This window comes from Neopsephotus bourkii, unplaced genomic scaffold (assembly GCF_033783945.1).
Source record: "Neopsephotus bourkii isolate Nb327-2 ecotype Australia unplaced genomic scaffold, CSIRO-AGI_Nbou_v1 NB_272, whole genome shotgun sequence".
NCBI classification, from domain to species: Eukaryota; Metazoa; Chordata; class Aves; order Psittaciformes; family Psittacidae; genus Neopsephotus; species Neopsephotus bourkii.
Genome location: NW_026900781.1, coordinates 4,296,557 through 4,321,487, shown reverse-complemented (window position 1 = coordinate 4,321,487; position 24,931 = coordinate 4,296,557). Strand labels below are relative to the sequence as shown.

Below are 24,931 nucleotides of genomic sequence, written 5' to 3'. Positions count from 1 at the left end.
GGCTTGCATGGAATTTTGGGAATATGTATTTTCTTGCTCTGTCTTGGACTTCTGTACTTACTGCACTGTGTGCTGTAGTTGCATTGCTTACAGGGACTTCAGGAGAGGATGTTATGTGTGCTTCATTTCAAGAAAATTGTTTGGAGCGAAAGTAATCTAACAAACCTCCCAATTCCAGCATTAGTATGTCCCCATGGAGGAAAGAACCTCTCTGAGTGTTTTGGTTTGACCCAGCCCATGCAAACTTACGTTCATATGCAGACAGTCTGTGTGTTGTGTAAATATGACCTCCTTTATTGTTGTTTGATATTTCTCAAAGCGTTTTCTTTAGAATTTGCCTAATTGCTTGACTCAGTATTTTTGTATTGTCAGGGTTGCAGATGTTGTAGATATGAAAAGTATTACAATGTGCTCAAAACACAGAAAGGTAGTGTGACAGGCGGTGTTCCCAGGTTAAAATCTTTAATGGATATTTGCATGCATTTTGAATGTTGTATATTCCCATGTTAAAGTCTTTCACAGGTATTTGCATGGATTTTGCATAGTGAAGCGTTCATGTGCTTATTAACCCCGCACTACACTTGCAGTTAAGAAATTTGCATATGATTTGCTTTCTGCTCAGTGAAATAAGCTTTACACAAAATTTCATGTATTAACTCTTTCCATGCATGAGCTGTTACTGGGTGGAAGGCACTTGGAAACAAAAATAATCTGGTGCTACTTGGAGTTTTGTAACAAACATACGATTAAAAGGGGAACTCGAGTATGAAGTGTTTCCATCAATAGGACCTTTCAGTAACACAGGCATGTGCTTGGTGGCACGTTCCCAGATTTAATGTCATTTGTACCTAGAAAGAACTAAAATTTGAAGCTTATTCTTCATAGCAGATGCAGAAGAAGAGGCATAGGAGAGAGACTGAGAGATCGATTTGTTGTAGGTTATGTTTTTTTCTGTGGGGGTTTTGTTTTTTTTTGTGTGTGTTTGGTATTCTTTTTTATTTTTGTTGGGGTTTTTTTTCCGAGGTTTTGTGGTTTGTTTTAGGTCTTTTTTCTTTGATTCTTGTATTCATTTATTGCAGAAGTACTGACTCGTTGCCAGTTTAATGACTGACAGCATGAGCTGTCGATTTGTTGTGTTCCTGACGGCAAATTGCCATTTGTGTTCTGAATATTTCCTAGTATATTAATTTGATGTCCTTCTGAAGCTTTATTGATACTCATTGTTCTGTCAGATCTACAGGCTTGAACTGAGATTACTGAAATCCTTGAGAAGTTAATGAAATCCTGTACTTTTCTCAAAGACTAGAGAAAAGTAATTGTACTCAAAGCCTGACTGTCAATAGCCACTAACAAATTTTACTGTGAGGTGCTCTGTAGTTACACAGCATGTGTAAGTGACCTCCATGTGTCAAAGTAGTCCAGCTGTGTATGACTAGTTATCGTCTTGAGCTGGAATTGCTTTAAATAAACTGTAAGTTGTGGTGACTTTGTTACTTGTAATTCCAAGTATGCTTGCTGAACAGTCATTAATTTACCTGTTAGCATGTATGGCAATCAATATATATATGTGTGTATGTATACACACACACACACACACACACACACACACACATACTTTTTTACCATGTCCTAATGTCCGTACCTTCATCTTCATGGCATTGAAAAGTTATTTCTGTTACTTTGGCTGCTTGGCTTTTACCATGATCAAAATGGGCCAGTACAAGGGGTTTGTGCAAAGATAAAGTAGACTGTAATTTCTGTTCTCAAATTACAATATCCCCCTGCCCTGTTTATTTGTGTAATATAATTGCAACCTGCTGGTTTTATGCTCTCATTAAGTATGAAATATCTCTTCAGCAATGCCTGATAGTTTTTTTCATCTGTAAGATGAAGAATAAAATACTGACCTAGGGTAGAAATATTTACTGGTCTGAGAAATCCAGAATATATGATTTGTTCTGCAAGATGTGTTTGAATGTGGATAGCAGCATACCAGTGCTAAGGAACCTGTAGATCTTCCCTCCTCATCCTTGAAACTTGGAGATGGTCCTGGTTGAGTCACTTGTTAGTGTTCCATTTTGGCTCCTAAGTACTGTGTAGTACAGGCTTCGGTGCCAGCATGAGCAGCTGCCATTGTCTTCCCTTTGTGTGCTTCAGCTGGGCCAGTGCAGATAAGTCTGTCACCTGTGTTACATAGCTGTAACTTGTGTCTGTATGCCAAAACCGGCCTGCTGCTGTGCTACCGGGACAGGACTGAAGAACTTCTGTAATGAATGAAATTGCTGTTTTTTCCCCCAGTGATTTACTGCTGTTGGTGATGGCTTCATATTTCTTTTAGCTTAATACACTGCACTAGGCAGAACAACAAGCTGTCTTTGTAAGCCTGGATTTTGCCTGTTTACATATTTCATCTTTTGAAAACATACTTGGAGTTTGGTAGATCAAGTTTAAAGAAAGTAACTTTTTTTTATTTTTTTTTTCACAGTCTGAACTTGAATTTAAGTAATCCCTGTGTTTAGGTGATTAAAGGAAATAATAACTTTTTCATTATGTTGGTCGATGTCAATACTGTATGAACATCAGAAATTCAAATTGGATCTGATTAGGCAAGAAAAAGTGGATTATGTAGTCTATTGGTGTACCTTGAAGGGAAAATGTATTTTGAAACTTATTACAAAACAGATAAATATGCATTTTCTCCAAGAAGTATTCTTTAACTTTTGTATATGAAAGTCATTGTTAACAATTTCAGAATTAGGTTTCATATCTGCAGTAAAAATGCTTTGGGAACAAATCTGAAACTTTACTAGTGAGACTTAAGAATTATTGTTGTACAGATTGATAGCCATTTTTAGTGATAGGGTAGCAGTGTTTCTGGTCACATGAAGACAATATGTATAAAAGGTACTGTTTGAAATGAGTGTTTAAAAATGTTTCATTGTCTTGATTTTGCTAAAAATAGTAGCAACAGCAAGTAAGGCAAACCAAAAAATCATCAAAGGCTTTTTTTGTTCCATTTCTTCGGATTTCCTTGACTGATTCCTGTTACTAACCATGGCCAGGCTGCTTTGCCTTCCAGTCTGTGAGCGTGGGAGAAGGCCTATACCCAAAAGAGCTGAATTCTACATAACTGGTGGAATTATTTATTTAGTTTGAGACAGTTACATCTACACGGTATCTTTTAAATAGAGGCAGTTTGAATGGTGTTATAGAATGGAAAATTTGACAACAGTGAGGTTTAGCATAAATACAAAATTCTGCCTTTTACAAAGGGGGTATTTTTTGGGGTAGACCTTGGTTTAAATTTCTTCTCCCCAGATGCCTATATGCTTTGTTTAAAATCTCTGGACATAACACCTGTGTTCAGGTGGTGTTTTGGGAGCTGGTTTGTACTTCTTATATATGCTCTCACCTTGGCATTCTTAAGCTCATTCTACAGTGGTGCTGTCAACAGGAGTGATGTATAAGGACCCTGTTCTAGTTTTCCCCATATACTTTCTTGTCTGAATACTGTCCTAGGAATTAAAGATTGTTGCCTTGCTTTTAAGAAAATGTAGAAGAGTCTCTTATCCTCTTGCACTGTGTCAAATTTTAAATCTGCTGGAAGAGAAGCTGAGTGGGGCTTTTAACTTAATCACGTAGGTGACTTAATCTTCACTGCATAGACCAAACATGTATTGTGTGTTTTAGCATTACAGCTCATCTCTTGTGGAGTGAGAAAGATACAGTAATCATCTCCCATTTCCTGCTATGGCTGAACGTGGCTTTGTGAGCATTGCAAACACCTCAGTGTATTTAAGAGTGTCTGTTTTTTGGCTGACTGCTGTAGTGCAAGAGCAGAGGCAATTTAAGTTGTGTTTGTAGCTAGTTTTGTTTTAAAATATTGGGCTGTCTGGGATCTGTTTTACAAACAACATGGACATCCAGACTGTGGGAAGAAGGTAACAGTACCCTTGAAGGCTGTCTCAGTATATGTTATCTGTATGAGTCAGAGCCCTGTGGCTGAGACTACTTTTCTCTTTGGTGTTAAGCATCAGCTCCTTGAGACTAAGTAGCTGTTCCATTTTTCATTATAGGTGTATTATTGCAACTATCTTTTAATCAATGTTGTAGCTTTTAAAGCTTGTTTTACATTGTAGAGATGTAATTGAAGGCATTAATATATTGCTCTAACCAGTCATGCTTATAACCCTCTAATGTATAGGCGATGAACTTAATTCCATCTTGTTAAGTATATTTTAAGGTATGGCTTAAATTAGCACAACTCTGTCTACAGTCAGATGAGTTTCTGCAACTGAAGTGTTTTATTGTTGGCTAACGCTGTAGTTGCATGTTAATCTTCTGATGGTAGAAGTCTATGTACTTGTGTAACACCATCCTTTTCTGCTTGGATTTGTTACCTTGTTGGTTGGACCACCTCATCTTTTTCTACATCTGCTTTTTAGTTTGGATCTGTGATGTTGTGTTTGCGGAAAATTCAGTGTCTCTAACAACCTAAGCCAGTCCCAGTTTGGCAAACAGTTGTAGTGTATTCCCCCATCTGCAACCTACCTGCCTGTGCTGCTGCAACTGTTAACTGAGCCCGTGCAGTTTACCAAGAGGGATTATGTTTGTTGTTGCAAGGAAGGAGGACTTGACTTGCTTCCAGTGGAAAAAGGATAGGATTAGGGCATACTGAGATGAATTGAAAATACATAAGGTCATGAGCCCTGATGGGATGCACCCATGGGTATTGATGGAGCTAACAGATGTCATTATGAGGCCACTCTTAATCATCACTGGGAGAACTGCCTGATTGACTGGAGGAAATCAAGTGTCACTCCAACCTTAAAGACAGGGAAGGAGGACCCAGGGAACTACAGGGTGGTCAACCTCATCTCAGTCAGTGGTTAGGTGGTGGAGCAGCTAATCCTGCAAACCATTTTCAGGCACGTGAAGGAGAAAGGTGACGTAAGTAGTCAGCATGGCTTCATAAAGGGAAAAGTTATGCTTGAGTAACCTCTAACCTACAATTAAATGACTGGCTTGGTAGAGGCGGGGAGAGCAGTTGATACCATCTACCTGGGTTTTGACACTTCTCACAGAGAAGCGGACAAAGGATGGACTGAATATACAGATGGTGAAGCGGATTTAAAACTGGCAGAATTGGCTGTGCAAAGTTCCTGGGGTCCTTTGCTTCAATGCACTCTTGCATCAAAGGGCTAAGAATTCTGGGCTGCATTACACAAATTATTGTCAGCTTTTGATTCTTTTATGTGGTGATTTTTTAAGTATGCTTTCAAAACCTACATGTTTTCATCACCTGATTTGAAGTATGCATTTTGTGGTCCTTGTGCTGCTTTGGAGCAGTTTGCACTACAGCAGCACATACCAGGCAGTGGCATGTTTCCTATTTGTTTCCTATTCTGATCAGTTTTTTCCTGACCTACACTTGTTTCCTTAATCCCTCAGATATTCTGCTGTGGCAGAATGCTGTCATGTCTAGGTAAAACAGTGATGTTTTTAACGGGGTGCATGTGGAAACATTTGTGTATTTTTCCTACAAAAATCTTAGTCAGCGGGGAGGCTCTTATCAACACACTTGGTGTAGTTAGTTATATTGTTAGTGTGGTAAGCCTATCCTGGGAACTTTCATAGGTGTCTAAATCAGGAATGAGCTATTTGTGTATGATTGCCATGGGAAAGAAAAAGAAGATAGATGATGAAAATCTAGCAAAAGGCAGGTTGAATTTTAGTGTTCACTGTAGTTCTGGTCTGAAGAGCTTCCGTTTCTGCACTTCACTGTAGAGTTAATAATGCGCTTACATGACAAAAGCTTGGTATATGTGGCTTAGAAATGTTTTCATTTAAAAACAAAGATATGTTTCTTGTCTTACATCCATCATCTGTCCTGCTTGTTTGGGGCAGAAAGGCGCAAATATTTGTTTTGGGATTCAAGAACCAATTTATGTTGTCAGAAACAATATCCAGTTAAACTGTAATGTGTTACACAGCTTATGCATTCTTGACTTCCGTGACATAGTATTCCACGATATGCTATAACCTGATATAATATCAGATATTTGGGGGGTAGGAGATACATTATCTGAAGCAAATACCAACCTGTGCTTGACATTTGTGAGCTGCTTCATTAATCAAACTGCATACTCATAGCTCAGCAACTCTCTAGCATCTTAAACATTAATTTCAAACAACAGGAAAGCAATGAGAATAGGAGTAAAGTTTTAACATCATGTCTGAAAGAATCATTGTTTTAAGGTAATAGTAAGCCTAAGCACTGGTTTTAATCTAATCATATTTTGTAGATTTTCAAAAGCTGCTATATCTTTTTAGGATGCTTTCTTACTTGGCAAATGACCTCATTTGTGTTCAACCCCACTAGATTAAAGCAGTCCTTTTGTGAGGAGTCCTGGTGGCTGTTCCTATTTTTATTTTGGTTCCAGGGTGGTTAAATAGCCTTTGAAGTGGTAACAGTAGATTTGGAAAATGCACCCCATAAAAATCTTTAATCTGTACAACATTTATGGCTAAGGCTGATATTGTTTTATTAGATAATCAAGTGTAGTTGAAGACGTGGATGTCCTTTTGGATACACAGATGTAAGGTCTGAAATAGAAACAGCTGACTTGAAAGGTAAATTAAGGTTCAGAACTGCTGCTTAGTCACATATCCCTGAGGAAAAAGTATACCTAGTACTTACTGTGTGGATAGTGATAAGAATGGTAAAATGGTTATCTTTAGGGGAAGGAGGGAAAGTTCAGCTTGTTTCTCATAGAATCATAGAATAGTTAGGATTGGAAAGGACCTTAAGATCATCAAGTTCCAACCCCCCTGTCACGGGCAGGGACACCTCACACTACACCATGCCACCCAAGGCTCTGTCCAACCTGGTCTTGAACACCGCCATGGATGGAGCATTCACAACTTCCCTGGGCAACCTCTTCCAGTGCCTCACCACCCTAACAGGGAAGAATTTCCTCCTTATATCCAATCTATGCTTTCCCTGTTTTAAGTTTTAACCTGTTACCCCTTGTCCTGTCACTACAGTCCCTAATGAAGAGTCCATCCCCCGCATCCCTATCAGTGATTTTAAGTTCTCACGGAGTGAAAGATGTGGGGGCACACCTTTTTGTGGGATGGCTCACTTTGCTGTGGGATGGGTAGTAGCTGATCTGGCTTCAAAGCTGAGTTGTCTCACTTGGGTGATGACAAGGTATAGTGGGGTGCTTGATTTGGGTTTTCTGGTGTGGGCAAGGATACCTGTTAGGTGGGTACTGCTGGTCAGTGGCTCTGTTTTAAACATCTGGAAGTACTGATGATTGCTAGGTAGTTCAGGGTGCTGATGAAATAAAGTGTATGACTTTTTGGAAAAGCGTGCTAGTTCTTAGGGTTATTAAGAGTCCTTAGTTATAAAGATTTGTCAGAAACTTGCTTGCTTGCTTTGGGAATTCCTGCAAATTCTGTGTTACTTTGAGTATGTTTTTTTAATAATCTGTATTTTGCCATTCCTTCTTATAATATTCCTCCTAATAAGGTGGTACTTCTATTTGTGAAACCTGTACGCTTTGTATTAGTTTGTCTTTATTCCATTTCTTGAGACATCTGGTGGGCAAAGAATTAGTTTTCCATTTGCTTGCAGGTCTTTCTGTACCTCTTACTGTACCCTCAATGGAAGGACCATTTGGTCTGTTTATTCCTGAGGTCAAATTCACTCCTGGTCTTGCATAATTTAAACACTGACACTTTCAGTTTTTCATCATTAGCTCTTAACCACATTGAGCATGCATTTCTTGGAAGACTTCTCTAGTTGCCCATATATTTTTAGTATAGCTCTCCAAAGATTTCGGGTAGTGTTTTGTGTTAGGAGGTTGGGAATACTGAACCTGATGTTTCTTAGGATACATTTTGAGCAAATGTACTGAAAAATAGAAGATGCATTTATTTTTCAATCTTTTTACAGGATTATTCTTCGGAAAATAATATAAAACAGACTCAAGACAACACTCTGGCTAATAACTGTCTGCTGTGGTGATATGTGCATAAAAAATAAGGAAGGACTTAGGGACTTCCTCTAGGATTTTTCTTGCAAATGCAGTAGCAACTTCTTTGAGGAGATTAAAAAAACCGTAAACCAGAACAACTTTACAGCTCATGTTGGAGTTTACCTCTAGACTGACATGTGTTAATTATTTGTTCTTATATTATTTTTTTTCCATATATGAGCAACAAATTTCAGCTGTGGGCTAGGAATACTTCTGGTAAAATTCCTTGAATATTTTCATGCATTGTAAAAGACATTAGATGTGCAATTACCAAATAGGGAAACAAAGGCAACTGGAGGATTCTGGTACCATGTTATTTGGAGTGTGGTATTAAAATGAAGTATTAAACATTCATGAACAGTGACTTTTTAAAGAATGATGCACACACTGTTTTTTCAACGGGGTTGGTGTTAAATGTGCACCTGCAGTAATTTTACCCCTTTGAGGTAGGCGTTCTAATCATGTCTGCCAAATTTGCTTCTGTAAGAGAAGAGAGACCACTTAAATGCCTATGATGAAACTGAAATCTTCCTGTGAAACTAAGGGTGTAGTATACAGAATATCTGCATTTTGGTTTCCTAGCAAATACTCAACTCTTCATACTTTGCAGAAGACTCCTGTGTGTCAGTGGAAGGGGAATGTTATGCTTGGCTTCTACTTGCTTTAGTAAATGGATTTAAGCAATTAACTATCTATTTCACTAATGATCTGTTTTAAACGGATTAGTCAGTCAGCATGCCTGTTTATGCATTCTGATGGCACTTTCTATAGTCATTAATATTGTACAGGTTTTATTGTGGATATTAATATGTTGAAAGAAGTATACCCTTATATGGTTCATCTGTGTACTTCCTAAACATGGTCTTAAAATGAGTCTTCTTCCTGCCAAATCTCAAACACAGGCCCTGTGAAAATTCAGAAGCTGTTGTTGTCATCTTTATTTTTTAACACACAGTTACTACCCCAACTTAATTAAAATCTTCAGCCTGAGTGCAGTGATGAGAGATCTGTACCTTTTTAGCGCATACATTAACTTTTTGAATAGTTTAAGCCTTGCAAGAACTTCTTAAGTTATGGCCAGCCTGAATGGATAGAGGGCTTCAATAAGCTTCCTCAAACAGCTAAATCATTAGATTAGCCATTAAGTGTCTAGAAATAATGTTTAAAAATGGGGAAGCAGCACATCTGTAATAATTAACAATAGAACTTCAACAGATGCTGTGTATCAAAGTGAGAGAAAAGTGAGTCGGCTCCTTATTTTATGACACCCAGTGAGGTTGTACTTTAAAGTTTTATTTTTAAGGAAAAAAGTATATATTATATAGTAAAAAGAGAGTGGGGAACAAAGAGAAGAAGTCACTCAGGGTTTTGAGTAGGGTCTAATAATTGGTAGTAAGTGCCAAATACTGTTTCGGAAAGTAAGTGTAATGCTGGGTCTCAAGTTCCTCAGCAAAAATGGAGAATATTGTAAGAATCTTGACTCTGAAGAGCTGCAAACTTTTGATTACAAGTTAATTGTTTAGTGTTCAAAAACACAGTTTCTTCAGTCTATCTGCTCCAGAATAACTTGGTTTGTTCTTCATAGAATAGTTAGGGTTGGAAAGGACCTTAAGATCATCAAGTTCTACCCCCCCTGCCATGGGCAGGGACACCTTGCTCTAAACCGTATTACCCAAGGCCTTGTCCAGCCTAGCCTTGAACACTGCCAGGGATGAAGCATTCACAACCTCCTTGGGCAACCCATTCCAGTGCCTCACTAGAAGGCACATGGGCTAACTTGGGAATAATAAATGTGCTTTCATGGAGGACGTTTTTCAGGAAATTATGCCTATTGAGTGTTTGCTTGGTCCAAGGATCTAATTGTGCTTGATGTTTGTAAGTGGTCACATTATTGTGGAGTTTGGACCGTGTGTGCAGTTTAGAATCAAATACAGCAACTGTAGTAATTATTTTGATCCTGTACCGAGAATTTAAAGACACTATAGATTGTAACAAAGACACATGGCTCAGCGTGAGGAATACAAATAAAATTCAGCTCATTTTAAACCACAACATAGCAATTCACTAAAGTGAGCATTTGTAGTGCTGTGAAAATGGATTTACTGTAGATCACTCACTGTTAGTAAGAAAGGTAAAAAAACTTCTGCTTGGTTGGGGAGAGATATGTTAATTTTATTTTTCCCCCCTGCAAGTAAAGCAGAAGTTAAGGCAATGTTGCAGTTCAGGAAACTGCACTATGGGGTGATTCTGAAGTAGGGGTTACATGGGAGCGGCTGCTCCTCTGTGAAGTTGGGAAATGCCTTTGCTGGCCATGTGGGGCTCCCCAGCCTCCTTGTCAGTGGCCAGGTGGCATGAATGGTTCCAGGCTGTGTTAGAACTTCTGGATCTAAGGGCAGCTGGTGACTTTACCTCCTACCTTGGGATACAGGCAGGGCAGAGTGCCTGCAGGCTGGAATGTCCAGAAGAGCTGAAGTCAGCCTGTTTTGGGCAGTCTCAGGGCTACAGATGTTTGGAATTTATCTCGAGGTTCTCAAGATCAGAGTCATAGACATGGAGCTTGGAATAGAACTTTGAAAAGATGCCCTCAGAGCTGGAAGTGAGTTTTCTAACTGAGAGAATCTGGGAGCCCTGGCACAGGTAGGGGTTTTTTGGGTGGTGGACCTGGAAAGTGCCTGGGTTGAAAGCAGGAGTCTGGTAAAAGCTTTAAAGTGGGCAGCACAGGAACCTCTCTGGTGAAGTAGGTGCTTTGTCAGTATTAACAGCTAGTAAGGTTTGGCAAAGGTATCTATTCAAAGCTACTTCCAATATTGTGTGCTAGATGCCAGGTGATTAATGAAAAAAGCATTGCATGTTTGCAAGGCTCAGTGATGATTAATAGCTACTAAAAGCCTGTAACAAGTACAGTGCTGTGGTGTCTATTTTGTGAATTTACTATTAATACATTTTAATACAAATGTTTTTTTTTCTTAAGCCATGTTTGGCAAAAACTTCAAACAAACTTTACTTTTTTGGGGGGGGATGATAAAGTTCTGTTATCTTTAACAAGAAACATTGACGGATTATATCCATAATGTAACAAATACTGTGCTTTTCAACAGAAAAAAATACAATTGGAAATTGTCCTGAGGGTGGTAGTGCTTTTAGTGATTCAATTTCCTGAATTTTCTGTATACTGCTTTTGTGTCCTCTCAATTACAGTTGCTTCCTCCCTGTTACCATTACATTTATATACCCTTTCTCTCCATCATGGCCTCAGTTTTAACTGTAGAGGTCAGTGCTTATACTGTTTGGTTTGTGAAATAAATTATCAAAAGAGACTCTAAGCATCTATTAATTAAAGACTCTGGTTAACATTTTAAAGTAACATCCGGCACTTCCTTCTGTGTGGGTATTAGTCAGTTGTCCATATACTGCACACAGCTCACTCTGGCCCCTGTGGTTTCTCTTTGAAAGCAAAGGAAAGGTAAATTAGAAAACATGTGCTAAATGAAAACAACTGTAAAGGCAGTAGAGCCATAAGTTATATATATATATATATATATATATATATATATATACAAAGGAAGAATAGTAATCATGTGAGATACCAGATTAAACTTCAGCCATCAACATGGACAAAGAGAAATTTGCATAAAGACAGAATCATAGAATCACAGAATTGTTTGGGGGGTCTTAAAACTCATCTAGTTCCAACCCCCCCTGCCGTGGACAGGGGCACCTTCCACTAGACCAGGTTACTCACAATAGAAAATGTAAAGTAAACTGTGGATAACTACAGGTCTTGAAGTCTTAGATGTGAGAATGTTGAAGTATCTTCACTGTTGAAAAGGGAAAAGTGAAAATGGCTTCTGAAATATTTTGGCTCCTTTAAGCTGTGTAGTGAAATGTAGGTTTTATGTTGTTACTCTTCACCTGGCCTTCAAAGTGGAAAAGACACTAACAGTGCAAAGCCTGGGGCAGGGGAGGAGAAGACAACCCAGAAAACTTTGACTCCTTATGTTATTGGCCTGTGGAGCTCTTCTAGCAGGTCTGCCTTTTGCCTGAAGAAAATGAAGAATTGCTAGACAGCCCTGTGTGCTTTGATACAGCAATATCACTGTTTGTGACAATGCTTGATACCTTGAGATGCTGCTTCCAAACAAGATGAGAAAATGATCCTCACCCCCCCTACCCCCACCACCTTCTCTTGTTTGTCAAAAGAATCTTTTTATTTTTGGGAGCTTCTTCTCCGTCAAATAATGCACACATGGTGCCTCAAACTAGTGGTGTACTGGTGTGTGCTCAATGAAATTGGATCTGTCTGGAGCCATAAAGCCACAATTCCCTATGCAAAACTGGCATACTTGAACTTTTGGCACTTGCTGTTGAAAGTTTCATAAGAGGCTTGTCTTATTGTATGCATGCTTATTAGTACTGGAAGTGTATCTTCTGTAATAGGTTGTTTGTTTTTTTTTAACAAATGACAGGAACCTAACAAAATTGGCTCTTTAAGAGAATATTAACTAAACCTGCACTCAAGATTGGAAAGAGACAGGATGGTGAAATTATGTGAGACTGTAAGGGTTATCTCTGTATTGGTAGAGAAATACTCAACCTCTTTAAGGACTACTTAGTTGAAACCTGTTGGTGAGATTTTGTGCAGAAGCTTGCACTGCTGATTGCTGCACTGCATCTATCAGTTTTGTGTGTGAAGAGTGAACTTTAATTTCTGATGTGTCCTGTCTGGAGCTTTCACAAGCACTAATTTCTGCTGATAATCTGAGCTGGGGATGATGTCTGGGAATTAACCACAGTAAAGGCTTATCTGGCTGCTGGGTATGGTACTTTAAGCCCATATCTACTGCTTTTCAGAAAACTGATAAAGTAGCAAATAGATGAGGTGTGAAGGTAGTTCTGAGAAAGTCAATAAATAGCTGGAAGCTACAATTTAATAAGTGTTTGGACATATCTGGCTCAAATAGCTTATATATTTTAACTCTTTTAAAAGTGATAGATGGAGCCTAAATCCATATTCCCTGTGGCATTAGGTATCAGGAGAAATAAGTGGAAGCAAGGCATTTGAGATCAATAAATTGCTTCTAGGCACAACTTAATGCAGACAGAATTTAGAGAAAAAAGATTGTGAAACAGATACAGGAATGAAATTTAGCTTTAATTTGCAGACTAGAGCAAAAACGTAATCCTGGTTCTTGTGAAAATGGAGATTAGGAAGTTATGGGAGTGAGGAAGTTCAGTGCCATGGGCCAATTTACACAGAATATGTGTACTGAAAAAGTAAAACATCTGTAGAGTAAAGCTGCTCTCCAGACTAATGTTATGCATTTATGGTCCCACTTAAGGCATTAAACTGAAAGAGGGTAGATTTAGAGGAGATACTAGGAATAATTTTTTTAATCTTCCCTGTGAGGGTGGTGAGGCCCTGGCACAGGATGCCCAGAGAAGCTGTGGCTGCCCCATCCCTGGCTGTGTTCAAGGCCAGGCTGGAGCACCTTGAGCATCCTGCTCTGGTGGAAGGTTCCCCTGTCCCTGGCAGGCGATTGGAACTGGATGTCCCTTCCAACACAAACCATTCTATGATTAAATTATCTGTGTTTTTTATTACACTTTAAAAGAAGCAAAGATTCTTTCTCGTTTGCTTAGAAAGTTTGCTGTACTTGAGAATCTGCTTCACTGCTTCAAGCTTTCTTTCACTGGGCATACTTGTGGCTTGCAGGGGCTATAAGTGTGAGAGGCTTCACTAAGCAGGTAACTCAAGTGATGCCATTGCATTTTTATAAAGAACTTTGGTTTGTGTTTGCTGTGCCTAACCCAGCAGGTTGTTACCTGGCTGCATGATAGGACTGAAGCAACCTCAGTTTATTTGCTTGTTTTGTCCTCTAAAGATGCAGTGAGAGAAAGCTGTTAACAATTCATTGGCTCTGCAGATGGCATTTGTTTAAGTAAGACTTCTCAGAGCCTTACATCTAAGGGAGGTTAAAATGATCTTCCTGGAGCAGGTTCCAGTCAGTCTTTCTTGATTCTGAAATACTTACTACTGTTTACAGTGAATTCATATGGACTCATATGACATGTACAGGAAAACATAAAATTTTCAATTTTCATTCACCTGTGGCTTTGCTGTCAGCATATGAATTCAGCTGCTTATGCTTTACAACCGATTTGTTTTTAATCGTAGAAAATATCACAGCATGTGATGTGCCCAAATCAGTAGGTTAGGCAACATTTCTGACTTGCATTTTGTGTCTTACAGGTCTCATCATCATCGTCAGTTTCACTTAAATTTTACCAGTTGTTTAGCAACTCTGATCTGTAAAATGTAATCAAATGCTCTTAATTCCTTTAAGCTTTACATTGAGACTACACATAATGCAAGTGGAGATTTCTAAAGTGTTGTACCAAAAATGAGAGTGCAGAGTGTTGGTTTTTTTTTTGTTTTTTTTTTTTTTTTTTTTGGGGGGGGGGTGTTTTTTTTTTTTTTTTCAGTGAGCCCCATGAAAGCTAGAGTTTTGTCTGGAGCTCACACATCAGCTATGGTCCTTCTATGGCAGTAGTTAGTCTTTGGCCTCTAAGACACTTGGTAGCACATTTGCAGGAGTTGTGTTGAAGCACTCATGGGGAGTTAGAACTATTGTGATACGTGTTTGATCAGCATTCAGTATTTTCTGTTGATTTGCTATGCTACCCAAATTATGAAAGGGCTGGGTTCTGGAGATGGCTTTAAACTTGTCAAAAACTTATTGGATATCACTGTGAATTTAAAAAAAAATAGAAATGTATACTAAAATAGCTTGTGTCTGTGAATCTATGCAATGACTTTGTGTTCAGGAACAGGCCAGAAGTCAGGGATAACTTGGGATCTCGGCTTATTTGTGTCAACATCCTGCATGGTTTGATCAAGTTATAGAAACTCTGAAACTACTTGTTTACACTGGTAAGATGAAAAGGAATTGATGTGAGGCTGGGTGCATATTTAATATGTGGGTGTTGAAGGTAAATCAGTTAATATTTGCAATGTGTTTTGAAACTTTAGTTGTATGGTGTTGTGCAAGGCTTCTGTTGTTGATGGTTGACCAGACTATTAGTGGCTAAGATAGAAGCAGTCAGTCTGCATTTGCTCATTTGAATAACTTTGGTATTTTGCTTATGAAGCTGTATGCAGGGAGTACAAAGACAAAAAAGCACTGAATCATACTGTGTGTGTGCTATTTCTGGAAGTTCAAGCATACTTAGGACTTGGAGGAGGAGGAGGAGTTTCTGGGATTTTTCCAAATTCTGTCAACAAAATAAATTCTACCTGTGTTAATCATCAGAGTGAGTCGTTGGAGTTACTTGAATGTCATGTTAGTGAAGTCTGAATAAAACAGTCTGCTTGACCTTGTTTCTAGTGCAGTGGGACTTTCCCTATGAGATTGATAAATCACTCATTATTAATCTTCATATTGAAATTATTTACATTGATCTTTAAATTTTCAGTGAAGTGAAAGGAGCAGTTAGTTGGCTCTTGGAATGCATTGAGATCATGCTTGTGCTCAAGAGCAGGATGAAATGCCCACCTTAGAGCACCATACTATGGCACCTCCATCTGCTGCTGCCCAGGATAATTTGGGTGCTTTTAAGATCAGGTGGTGCTGTGCTGGACAGACCCTGGCTATGCTTAGGCTTTCTGCTGATACACGTCTTATCTAGCAATGAGGTTTCTCCTTTCTTGTTTGAAGGTCAAGTGTTGTTCAAGGAATAGCTATGTGATCCACTTTTCTCAAAGTAGTAAAGTCTTTATTTTGAAGGAATAAGCTGAAATTCAGTCCGCGTTTTCCGTCTTTGCTATATAGCACCATGTGCAGAGAGAACTTAGACTATTAGCAAAGAGCTATGAGAAAAAGATCATGTCCTTTTGGAAGCTTTATTTAGAGCATGGTCTTGGATGTATACTGGTAAATGATCCTTCAAGATGCCTACATAGGAGCTGTTTGACAAGACAAGTGGAACTGTAGAATGTAAAATAAAATCCAGCCCAAATTCAGATGTTTGTGTCACACAGCATAGTACCCAGAGTAGAAGACAGACATAACTGAACTATGTGTGTTTGCTTTTTTTTCTTCTGATCAATAAAGATAGCAGGCAAATAAGACTTCAAAATGATTGGTCCTTTTCTTGGTTGGAAGAAGTAGGAACTGTTCAGTGTCTGCAGATGTGGTAGCTGTGAGCTTTGCAAAGTTAACATTAAAATGGAGGAGGAAAACCTGAAAGGAAATCACTGAAATGCACCATGGGTACTGCAATTTTAGAATGCAGTTACCTGCTATTCTACAAAAGAATGTTCTTTGATAGTGAACACAGCATCCTGATCTGGAAGGCTTTATAAAACTACCTGTAGTCCAGCAGTAGCTGCTGTTGAGATGTCTACCCAGTCAAGAATACTAAATACTCCATTTCTTAAAACCAACAGAAAACAGAAAAGCTTACTTGTGCAATTACCTCAGTAATGGAAATCTTAATGAGAAATAAAAATAGCTTTGCATATTTGCAGTTTAAATTAGGGCAAGAGGCAAGAGAATTATATTTTTTTTTCCCTAAATGAAGACCTGTCCACATTACCACATAAGCAGCCTCTCTTCCCTCGTGGAGCTTTAAATAACATATTCACAGGATGAACCAAGCTGTTACATTTTCATTAATTGTTGATGAAGTGACTTACGACCAGAGTATCTCAGAAATTTAATGGGAAAACAGAAGTCATGTTGCAGTCCAGTTGACCCTTCTATATTTTACATCCTAATACTGCTCATAAGAGACAAGTGGGACCTTTGAAAACCATTTGTAATCTGGAAAGTTAGTACTTTAAGCATGCATTTGAGTGGTTTGTGTTGTTTGTTGATGCATGGTGGGTTCAGAGGTGGGAACTGATAATGTGGCTCTGAGATTTCAGACATAATGCCATTTGGAAGTTCATGGTAACTTGTGGTTTTGATTGGTAGTTGCCTTTGAGGGAAGAGACAAGCAGAAAGTGCTTGTTTGTTTGGAATCTTTTCTGTAAGACATGTTATATGAAAGTTGATCATTAACTATCCCTGATACAAAATACTGTGAACTAGCAAATGGTGACTAAGTATTTTGTGTGCCAAGGTGTCGTGGTTTAAGCCCACCTGGAAACTCAGCCACGCAGCTGTTTGCTCACTCCCCCTGCTCCCAGAGGGTTGGGGAGGAGAATCAAAAGAATGTAGCTCCCGTGGATTGAGATAAGAGCAGTGCAGTAACTAAGGTATAACACAAACCACTACTGCTACCACCAGTAATAATAATGGTAAGGGAAATAACAAGGGAAGAGAATACAACCGTTCACCACGCACCGACTGATACCCAGCCCAACCTGAGCCTGATCTAGCCTTTCTGGGTAACTGCCCCCAGTTTATATACTGGGCATGATGTGCTGTGGTATGGAATAACTCTTTGGCTAGTTTGGGTCAGGTGTCCTGTCTCTGCTTCCTCCCGGCTTCCCCTCTTCCCTGGCAGAGCATGAGACTGAGAAAGTCCTTGGTCAGAGTAAACATTACTGAGCAACAACTGAAAACATCAGTGTTATCAGTGCTGTTCTCAAGCTGAAAGTAAAAAAAAACAACACTGCACCAGCTACTAAGAAAGAGAAAAATTACTGCTACTGCTGAACCCAGGACACAAAGAATGATCTGGAAAGCAAAAACAAGTATTTAAATAAATAAATTGTTTTCTCCTGTTATTCTCAACCTTGTGTATTTTTTCTCTGCCAAGCAACATGTATTGTCTAGAAACTAACAACCAAAGTTAATGTCCCCAGAGGAAGATGTACCTTCCTTCTGCACTGATGACTCACAGCACTTCGGAACTAATATTTATTTAAAAGAGATTCTTTCCCAATGCTTGCTGTGGTTCCTTGATGCCCAGTGGCCCAGGAAATCGTTAAATTAACCAGCACCTAATTTCAGTAACCCGAGGACCAAGAGTGGGTTCCTGTCACACAGGGATGTTGAAAGAAAATAAGAAGTTTGGTAACTTTGTTCCAGTCAAGATGCTGGGTTATTTTTGTAACTGGATGTGAGATGTCCTCATGCTTAGATTTTTGTGTTTTTGGGGGGAAGACAATTCACATGGAGTCCATTTGTGAGCACATGCTCCAGATACATAACTTGGGTGTTACTGGGTCTGGCTTCAAAGCATAAAATGCCAAGCAGGAGTTGAGGGAAGGAGGCAGAGCTGTTTTGGAAGGGAGAATGCATAGTACAAAACATTGAAGGAGAGGCCCATAAATGGGAACAGAGGGTGTACTGCAGTGCATGGAAACAGTGAAACTAGAGGGATATCTGTTGTGCAAGAGAGTTAGAAGGAAAATCAGAAAGGGTGAGAAGAAAGACTTGCTGAGAGCTTAGAGGGATAAGGAGAGCTGGAAGAAAAGGCTGTGGGAGAGCCTTCTGTGATTACAGAGAAAGATCTTGCAGATTGAAGTTACACAGATGGATGTACAGGATTTAAAAGAATGTTATAGAAATTATGAGTCATGTTTTTTAAGCAAGCAATGCTGAGCAAATCAGCTCTTTTGGTACAAAGAGGACTGATGTGCTGCAGAAAGTAAAGAAGGGCTATTCTTTTAGGGCTTCACTGTCTGTGTTTCTTTTACTTCAGTGCTCTGTGTGTGTTTTGATTTTTCAAGGAGATGTGGTTTAGGGGGGACAGGAATAAAACAAAGTTTTGGAAAAAGAATTGGAAGAAGAAAGGCTTCAGTTAAGCCACCAGGGCAAGACGAAGTCAATTGTTCAAATTTCAACTCATAGTATTACTTCAGTTTTAAGAGGTTCTGCTGATTTATGATTCCTAAAATGATAACAAACCCCAAAATGCTATTAGAAAAAAATTGTAAATACTGTTTTCATCTGTAGGTATACTGATGTTTCATCCTCTTGCTATTTTATCCTCTTACTATTGCATAATGCAGCCAATTCATGTTTTCCAGAGCTTCCCAATTAACTGAAGTGTTCAGAAGTTTCCATGACCTTTAGGTTTCTTTGTACTCTTACGTTGTTTTGCAAAGAGTATGATGGATTTTGTGGCTTACTTCCAGTGTAGTCTTTCTTCTATGGAAAAGATGTCACAATGCAAAAAGGCCATGGTTTTGAGCATTGAGTACAATGCTGATTTGACATAACTTTTGTCCAAAAATGTCTTAACATACAGGAAAATATTGAAGTACCTCATGAAAAAACAGTGAGCAGCAAAATATCATTTAAAAAATATAATTTTAAAAGAATCATATATGGAAAAAGGCAGAAGAAAGGAGACCCTCTAAGAGAAGTTTGTTGCAGGGAATAGAAAAGGGCACCTATATCTTGTGTTCAGGACTGTAATTGATTTTCACTGTGCTTTTGGTTCTTGCTTCAGTTTTGCCTGTCACAGTACACAGCATATATGCCTTGCTGGAAAACCTTCTGTGAAGCTCAGGTTGTCCACTTCAGTCACATCTGTGAGTTCCCAAAATCGGGCCTCTGTTTTTCACTGAAATCTTGGATGTTTCTTCAAAACCTTGTGGTCTAATGGAGGTTTCTGCAGACAATGGGCTTTAGGCTGCTGAGTGAATGAATCTTAGCTTTCCTGTGACCTTACAAGGTGGGGGCTGGAGATAGAAAAGGTGGAAGGTGAAGACCTTCCAAGGAAGGGTGCACAGACTGCCTTAGTAGGCTCAGTGCTATATTCATGCGCTGTTTACCATCCAGATGTAAATACTTCATGTCTGTCTACCTGGAGTATAAACAGAGAACTGTTGGGTCTGTCTGCCCTTGCCCGTGCAGGCATGTATTTAGAAGCCTGAGCTTATTAGTCAGAGCTGTTTTATTCTTTCTTTGGGCACATGCTGAACACTACCAACTGCTCATGTCAGAACACTGATTAACATACATATATAAAGATATATATGCATATAGCCAGTCCCTTCAATCTCCCTGCCCCAAATAAAGAAGCCTGGCTCCTGGTGTTGCTTAATATTTAGTAATTATGAAGCCTCAGGATCTTGTTTATACACGCCAACTCTGATCTGGTGTTTTGGGCCATGTTTGCTTCAGCATGTCCATCATTGCATTTGCATTTAGTGTAAGTGCATCAAAAGTTCTGAAAGCAGAATGTAACCGCTGACAAGTTGTCCCACAATGTAAGTGTAAAACCTGTAGATGCCCAACAGGTTGTAAATGCAACCTGTTGTAGGAAATAAGAAAGCTCCCTGTTGGTAAACAAATACTGAATTTTTTTTTTAAGACTGAAATTTGATTGAGGAAAATACAGTAGATCATAAGGAATCTACACCCGTGCATGTAATATTTTGCGAGCAGTGCAGTAAAGAACTAAGAAAATTCAGTTATTTTGCAGAATTGTGGTATGAGCTCACTTATTAATAAATGTAACTCAGAAATGTATGTGTATATTTATCCACAAAATGAAAACTTGTATGGAAGTAGATTCAGAAAAGTGAATGAGAGTTAATAGAAATACAAAAAAGTACAGAAATAGAACAAATAATACTATGGCTGTAAGGAGAGGACAAGCCTCTACTACACTTTTATTTTTCTTAAAAGATTTTTAGGTCTAAACATTAATGAGATTCCTTTTCCCCAAACTGCTTGGAAGATTTTATTATGCAGAGACTTTCTTCTGCACCCTCTGTTGTGCAGATGATGAAACCTGTGAAGGAATGAATTTGAACGTATTTGGGAGATATTTTTCTATGTGTGAAATACCTTTAAGTGTTGCAGTTGTTGTCTCTCAGACTCCCAGTCAAGGAGCTAATATATTAATATCCTGGAATCCAAATTACTATATGAAAGGATTCCTGTTGGGTTACTGTGTAAGGTCTTCCTAAACTTAAATGCTTTAGTATTTCAAATGCCATTTTGAAGAAAGGGGGTTTATTTTAGCTGCAAGGGAGGAGGATTGTCACAGTGAAGCTATCTCTTCCTTCACTTGTGGAGACCACAGCACAAAGAGGAACTGAAACCAAGCCTGGAATTTTTCTGTATTAAGGCATCTCTCCTCTGAATAATGACATGACTTGAAAATTGTTATGCTCTACATTGGTGGATGATTCCTATGGAAACTCTTGCTGTTAAATGGATTCCCAGCCTCCTGTCTGACTGACAGTGTCAGCCTGTTGTTATTTAGTCGTGTCCCCTCTGCATCCCTGTCCCCTGATTCTCATGTGGGATGTGGTAATGGCTGTGGAACTAAATTCGGAAACATTTTATGCTGCTGTAAAGAATAAGAGATGCAAAGTTTTGGCTAAAATGAGAGAACTGTTCATTCTTCCTTTGCAAACCACCCCCAACAAAACCAACCCCAAAATCCCACCAGAAGTCCCGCATGGAAATGCTCATGTGTGTTTTTGTTTTGTTTTGTTTTTTTCTAAACCATGAAAATCCAAACAGCAAACAAATAGAAGTCCCCTTCCAAGAATGTAATTGTTTGAAATGTTGAGTATAAAGTTGTTTTGCAAATAGCTTATTGATAAAGTCTACATTTATTTGTTTGTTGGGTTTTCTTTTTTTGTATGATGTAAAGTAGGAGTTGACAAGTTGGGTAATTCTTAACACAGATTTGTATCTTTCTGTCTTCTAGAAAACTCTGCTGAAGCAGATTTATGGCTGCTGAACAGTTGTACAGTAAAAAATCCTGCTGAGGACCACTTCAGAAACTCAATTAAGTAAGTTGTTTCCCTAAAAAGATACTTAATTATGAATGAATATTGCATGTTTTCATTTTAAAAGCTTCATATTTTCAATCTAGAAGTAATTTTGTGGTTTCGAGTAAGAAGTGTGCTGAGTTTGTTACAATGGTGAGTTCTCTAGAATGAATTTGTAAGGTGCAGTGAGGATTTTGCAGTTTGCAAATGATTATCAGTGCACGCACTTAGGAGAGCTGCTGGCCCTATTTAGACAGGGGCTTTTCTATCTCTTCTCAAGACAGTGTTGTAATACTTCTCTGAAGTGTGGATCTTTTTTTTTTTGTGTGTGGGGGTGTGTGTTTTTTGTGTGTTTTTTTTTTTTTCCAAAAATGTGAATTGTTAGGCTGTTTTTTTTCCCCCTCTAATTAATTTTTACATAACCAGGCCCTTCCAATTAGAAGGCTTAAAGCTGTTTCACTGTTCATTTCCCTAAAAGGTGAACTGATTAGCCTATACTAGAAGTCTTGCAAAGAATATGTTGTTATTTCTCTGTAACATTTTGATGGCGTTGGAAAGTATGACATGGTAGTGACTTCTGCCTCTGACTACAGCGGGCATACAGTTGTGATGAGAGTTAACTAGAAAATCTGTACTATTACAGCTATCATTGCCCAGTATAAATAAATATAGCGGTCTGTTTCTTGTAGATTTTACCTTCAGTAAACAAGTGTGGCTATTTATGCAGTCATTTGTTCAGTGTGGTGCACTGGGGATGCACTGTTGATAGAGATCCATTTTGATTAGAAAATAAAACCCCATAGTTTTTAATAAGCATGCACAGAAGGTAGACAGAAGCTGGATATGAGCAGTCTGCTTGCTAGAGTCACTAACAGCATCCAGGGGCTATGACCTGGAACAGAAACTGCTTATCTTTGGTAGGTGGTACAGCAGAAGGTACCTCCACCCTTTAAAGATCTTCACTTTCTGACTGCTGCTGTTGCACTTAGTGATGAGACTGGCTTTTTGGCTTTTCTTTTTTTTTTTTACAGTTGCCAAAAAAAAAAAAGCTATTCCCAGAATACTTCCAATGTGTTGGCCAACAGAACGGGTGACAAGATCTTTTCCAGTTCAGTTGTGGCCATCTTTCTATTTTACTAATCCTGTGCCAGAATTGATGTGGTATGGTGTGTGTCGTTTAAACCAGTAGAATACAGTTGGTTAAGAAAGAGGGTCTAACTAAAAGCAAAAGTATTTCTTGGAACTTCATGTTTGTGTTGTCGCTCTATTAATGAGCCTGGTGTGATTTGCCTGAGTTTACTGTTCTTGTTCTTCTCTCTATACAATTTCTATTCTGACACATATATTCTGGTTGTTCTCCACTTTTTTCTCTTTGCTGAGACTCACTGTTTTCCTGAAGCAGATACCGTTTTTCTCTGCTCTCAGATAGTGGCAGTCCCTCATGTGGAGAAGGCCAACTTTCATTGTTGTTTCTGACCATTTTTTATAATCATTATTAAGCACAGGGGAGAGATCCATATGTAGTGCTCTTTCATGGTACTTGGAACTGAAAGATTAAACATCATCCATCTCAGAAAAGAACCACTACAATTGTATCTGGGGTTTACAACTGTGAGGAAAGCTTGTATCACTACAGAGCACAACTTGTCCTAACTACCTATTATTTTATTGCAGCAGCAAACCCAGTGCTTGAAGTTTGGGTGATAGAAAACTGCCTGCCATTATATCCTGTCATAATGGCCTGCTGGTAGCTATGGAGATCTTTGTTCTTTACAACTGTGTAACAGATTAAAACATTTAATAAGTGGATTGTCAAAGCAAACATACTTTGAATGGAAAAATTAATACTCAGCACAGTAAAATTCTTTCAAATTAGAAAAAAATTCAGGCTGGAAGTGCTATATAGCATCCTGAATTTCACTATATACAATTATGAATTGGGAGAAGTATTTCAGTTCTGTTTATTCTCTGCCTTCTGTAACAGTTTCTGCTACATAATTTTCCTTGCATATATGACTTTAAAATGCACTTATTCAAGCCAATGGCAGTGTGTTCATGCTGATGGTTGAAGAATGACTGTCTGAGAAGCTGATCCTTCAGTAGTGGCATGTACCAAGGGATGTGTTAGAACTGTGCAAGTCCTGTATATTCAACCTTTTTTTTAATCTGATGTTCTTTTAAAAACAATTACTCCCAAACTCTGTGAATCTTTGCACTGGACGTACAGATGCATCTATAGCTGATACAAGCTGACTGAGAGTATAATCTCTGTGCCTTTTTGTGTAGCTCTTAGAAGTAGTCTACTGCTCTTCAGTATCAGTGCAGTTGAAGGTGCTGAGCTGGGGTGATAATATGAAGGGCAAAGAGTTGCCTAAAGGTCATAACTTACGGATGGGAATTGAGAGCATTTCTTGTGTAGATTTTATTCTCAGTTTTACAATTCATGTTTAATTGTAAAATAAGATTAAAAGGTGAGGTAGGTAATAGTAATGAAGAATTTCCAGTATAATCACATAGGTGGAGTTAAAAAAATAAATTATATCCTTCGAAAGAAAATGGAGGTTAATTCAAGAAAAAGTAGGAAATAGAATAAACTGAAGTAGGTAACTTCCATCAAGCAAGTTTATGAAGATTAAGATGATTGTGTAAAGTAAATAGCTAGGTACAGAAAAAGAATACCTTGAACAAGTAAAAAGAAGCAAAAGAAGGAAGAACCTAACATTAAGAAGTGAGACAGACAATGCTGCAAATAAACAGTCCCCATTTGGTGTAGTTATGCTGCAGTAACCCTGCTCTTCTTTTTTAATATTTTGCTAATTTTGCACAGAATATGCATTATCCCCTAGCCTCCCAGAATTTGCAAGTGCACATAACCCTGTGGCCGAAGACACTTGTGATGGAAGATTTGCCAGTAGCTGGTTTTGGCAGGATCTTACCTTGGGGTAGGAAGAGCAGGAGATGGTCTGCTGTTTAAATGGTTCCAGTTTGCAGCTGTTATGAAATAAAAACATTTTCTTCTTGGAAGAGGGAGACAAGGGCACAGGAGCAAGCATGGATGTATGTATTGTGCAGTTGATATGCACTCAGTTGCCACATGGTATACACAGAGGTGAATGAATTATGTCTCTGTCTCTATGATGTAACAGTGTAGTATAAGTAGTACTACATACAGATAGTACTACTACAGAATCACAGAATA

General features: G+C 38.6%; 1 protein-coding gene across 2 annotated transcripts in view; it reads left to right on the top strand.

Annotated features, from left to right (window-relative positions):
* Positions 1 to 24,931, top strand: part of CDKAL1 (CDK5 regulatory subunit associated protein 1 like 1) — a 393,962-nt gene that overhangs the window by 40,974 nt on the left and 328,057 nt on the right. For both annotated transcript variants that reach the window (XM_061346396.1, XM_061346397.1), the window contains one exon: positions 21,669 to 21,753. In XM_061346396.1, coding sequence (XP_061202380.1) covers positions 21,669 to 21,753 — 85 coding nt within the window. The remainder of the gene's footprint in view (positions 1 to 21,668; positions 21,754 to 24,931) is intronic.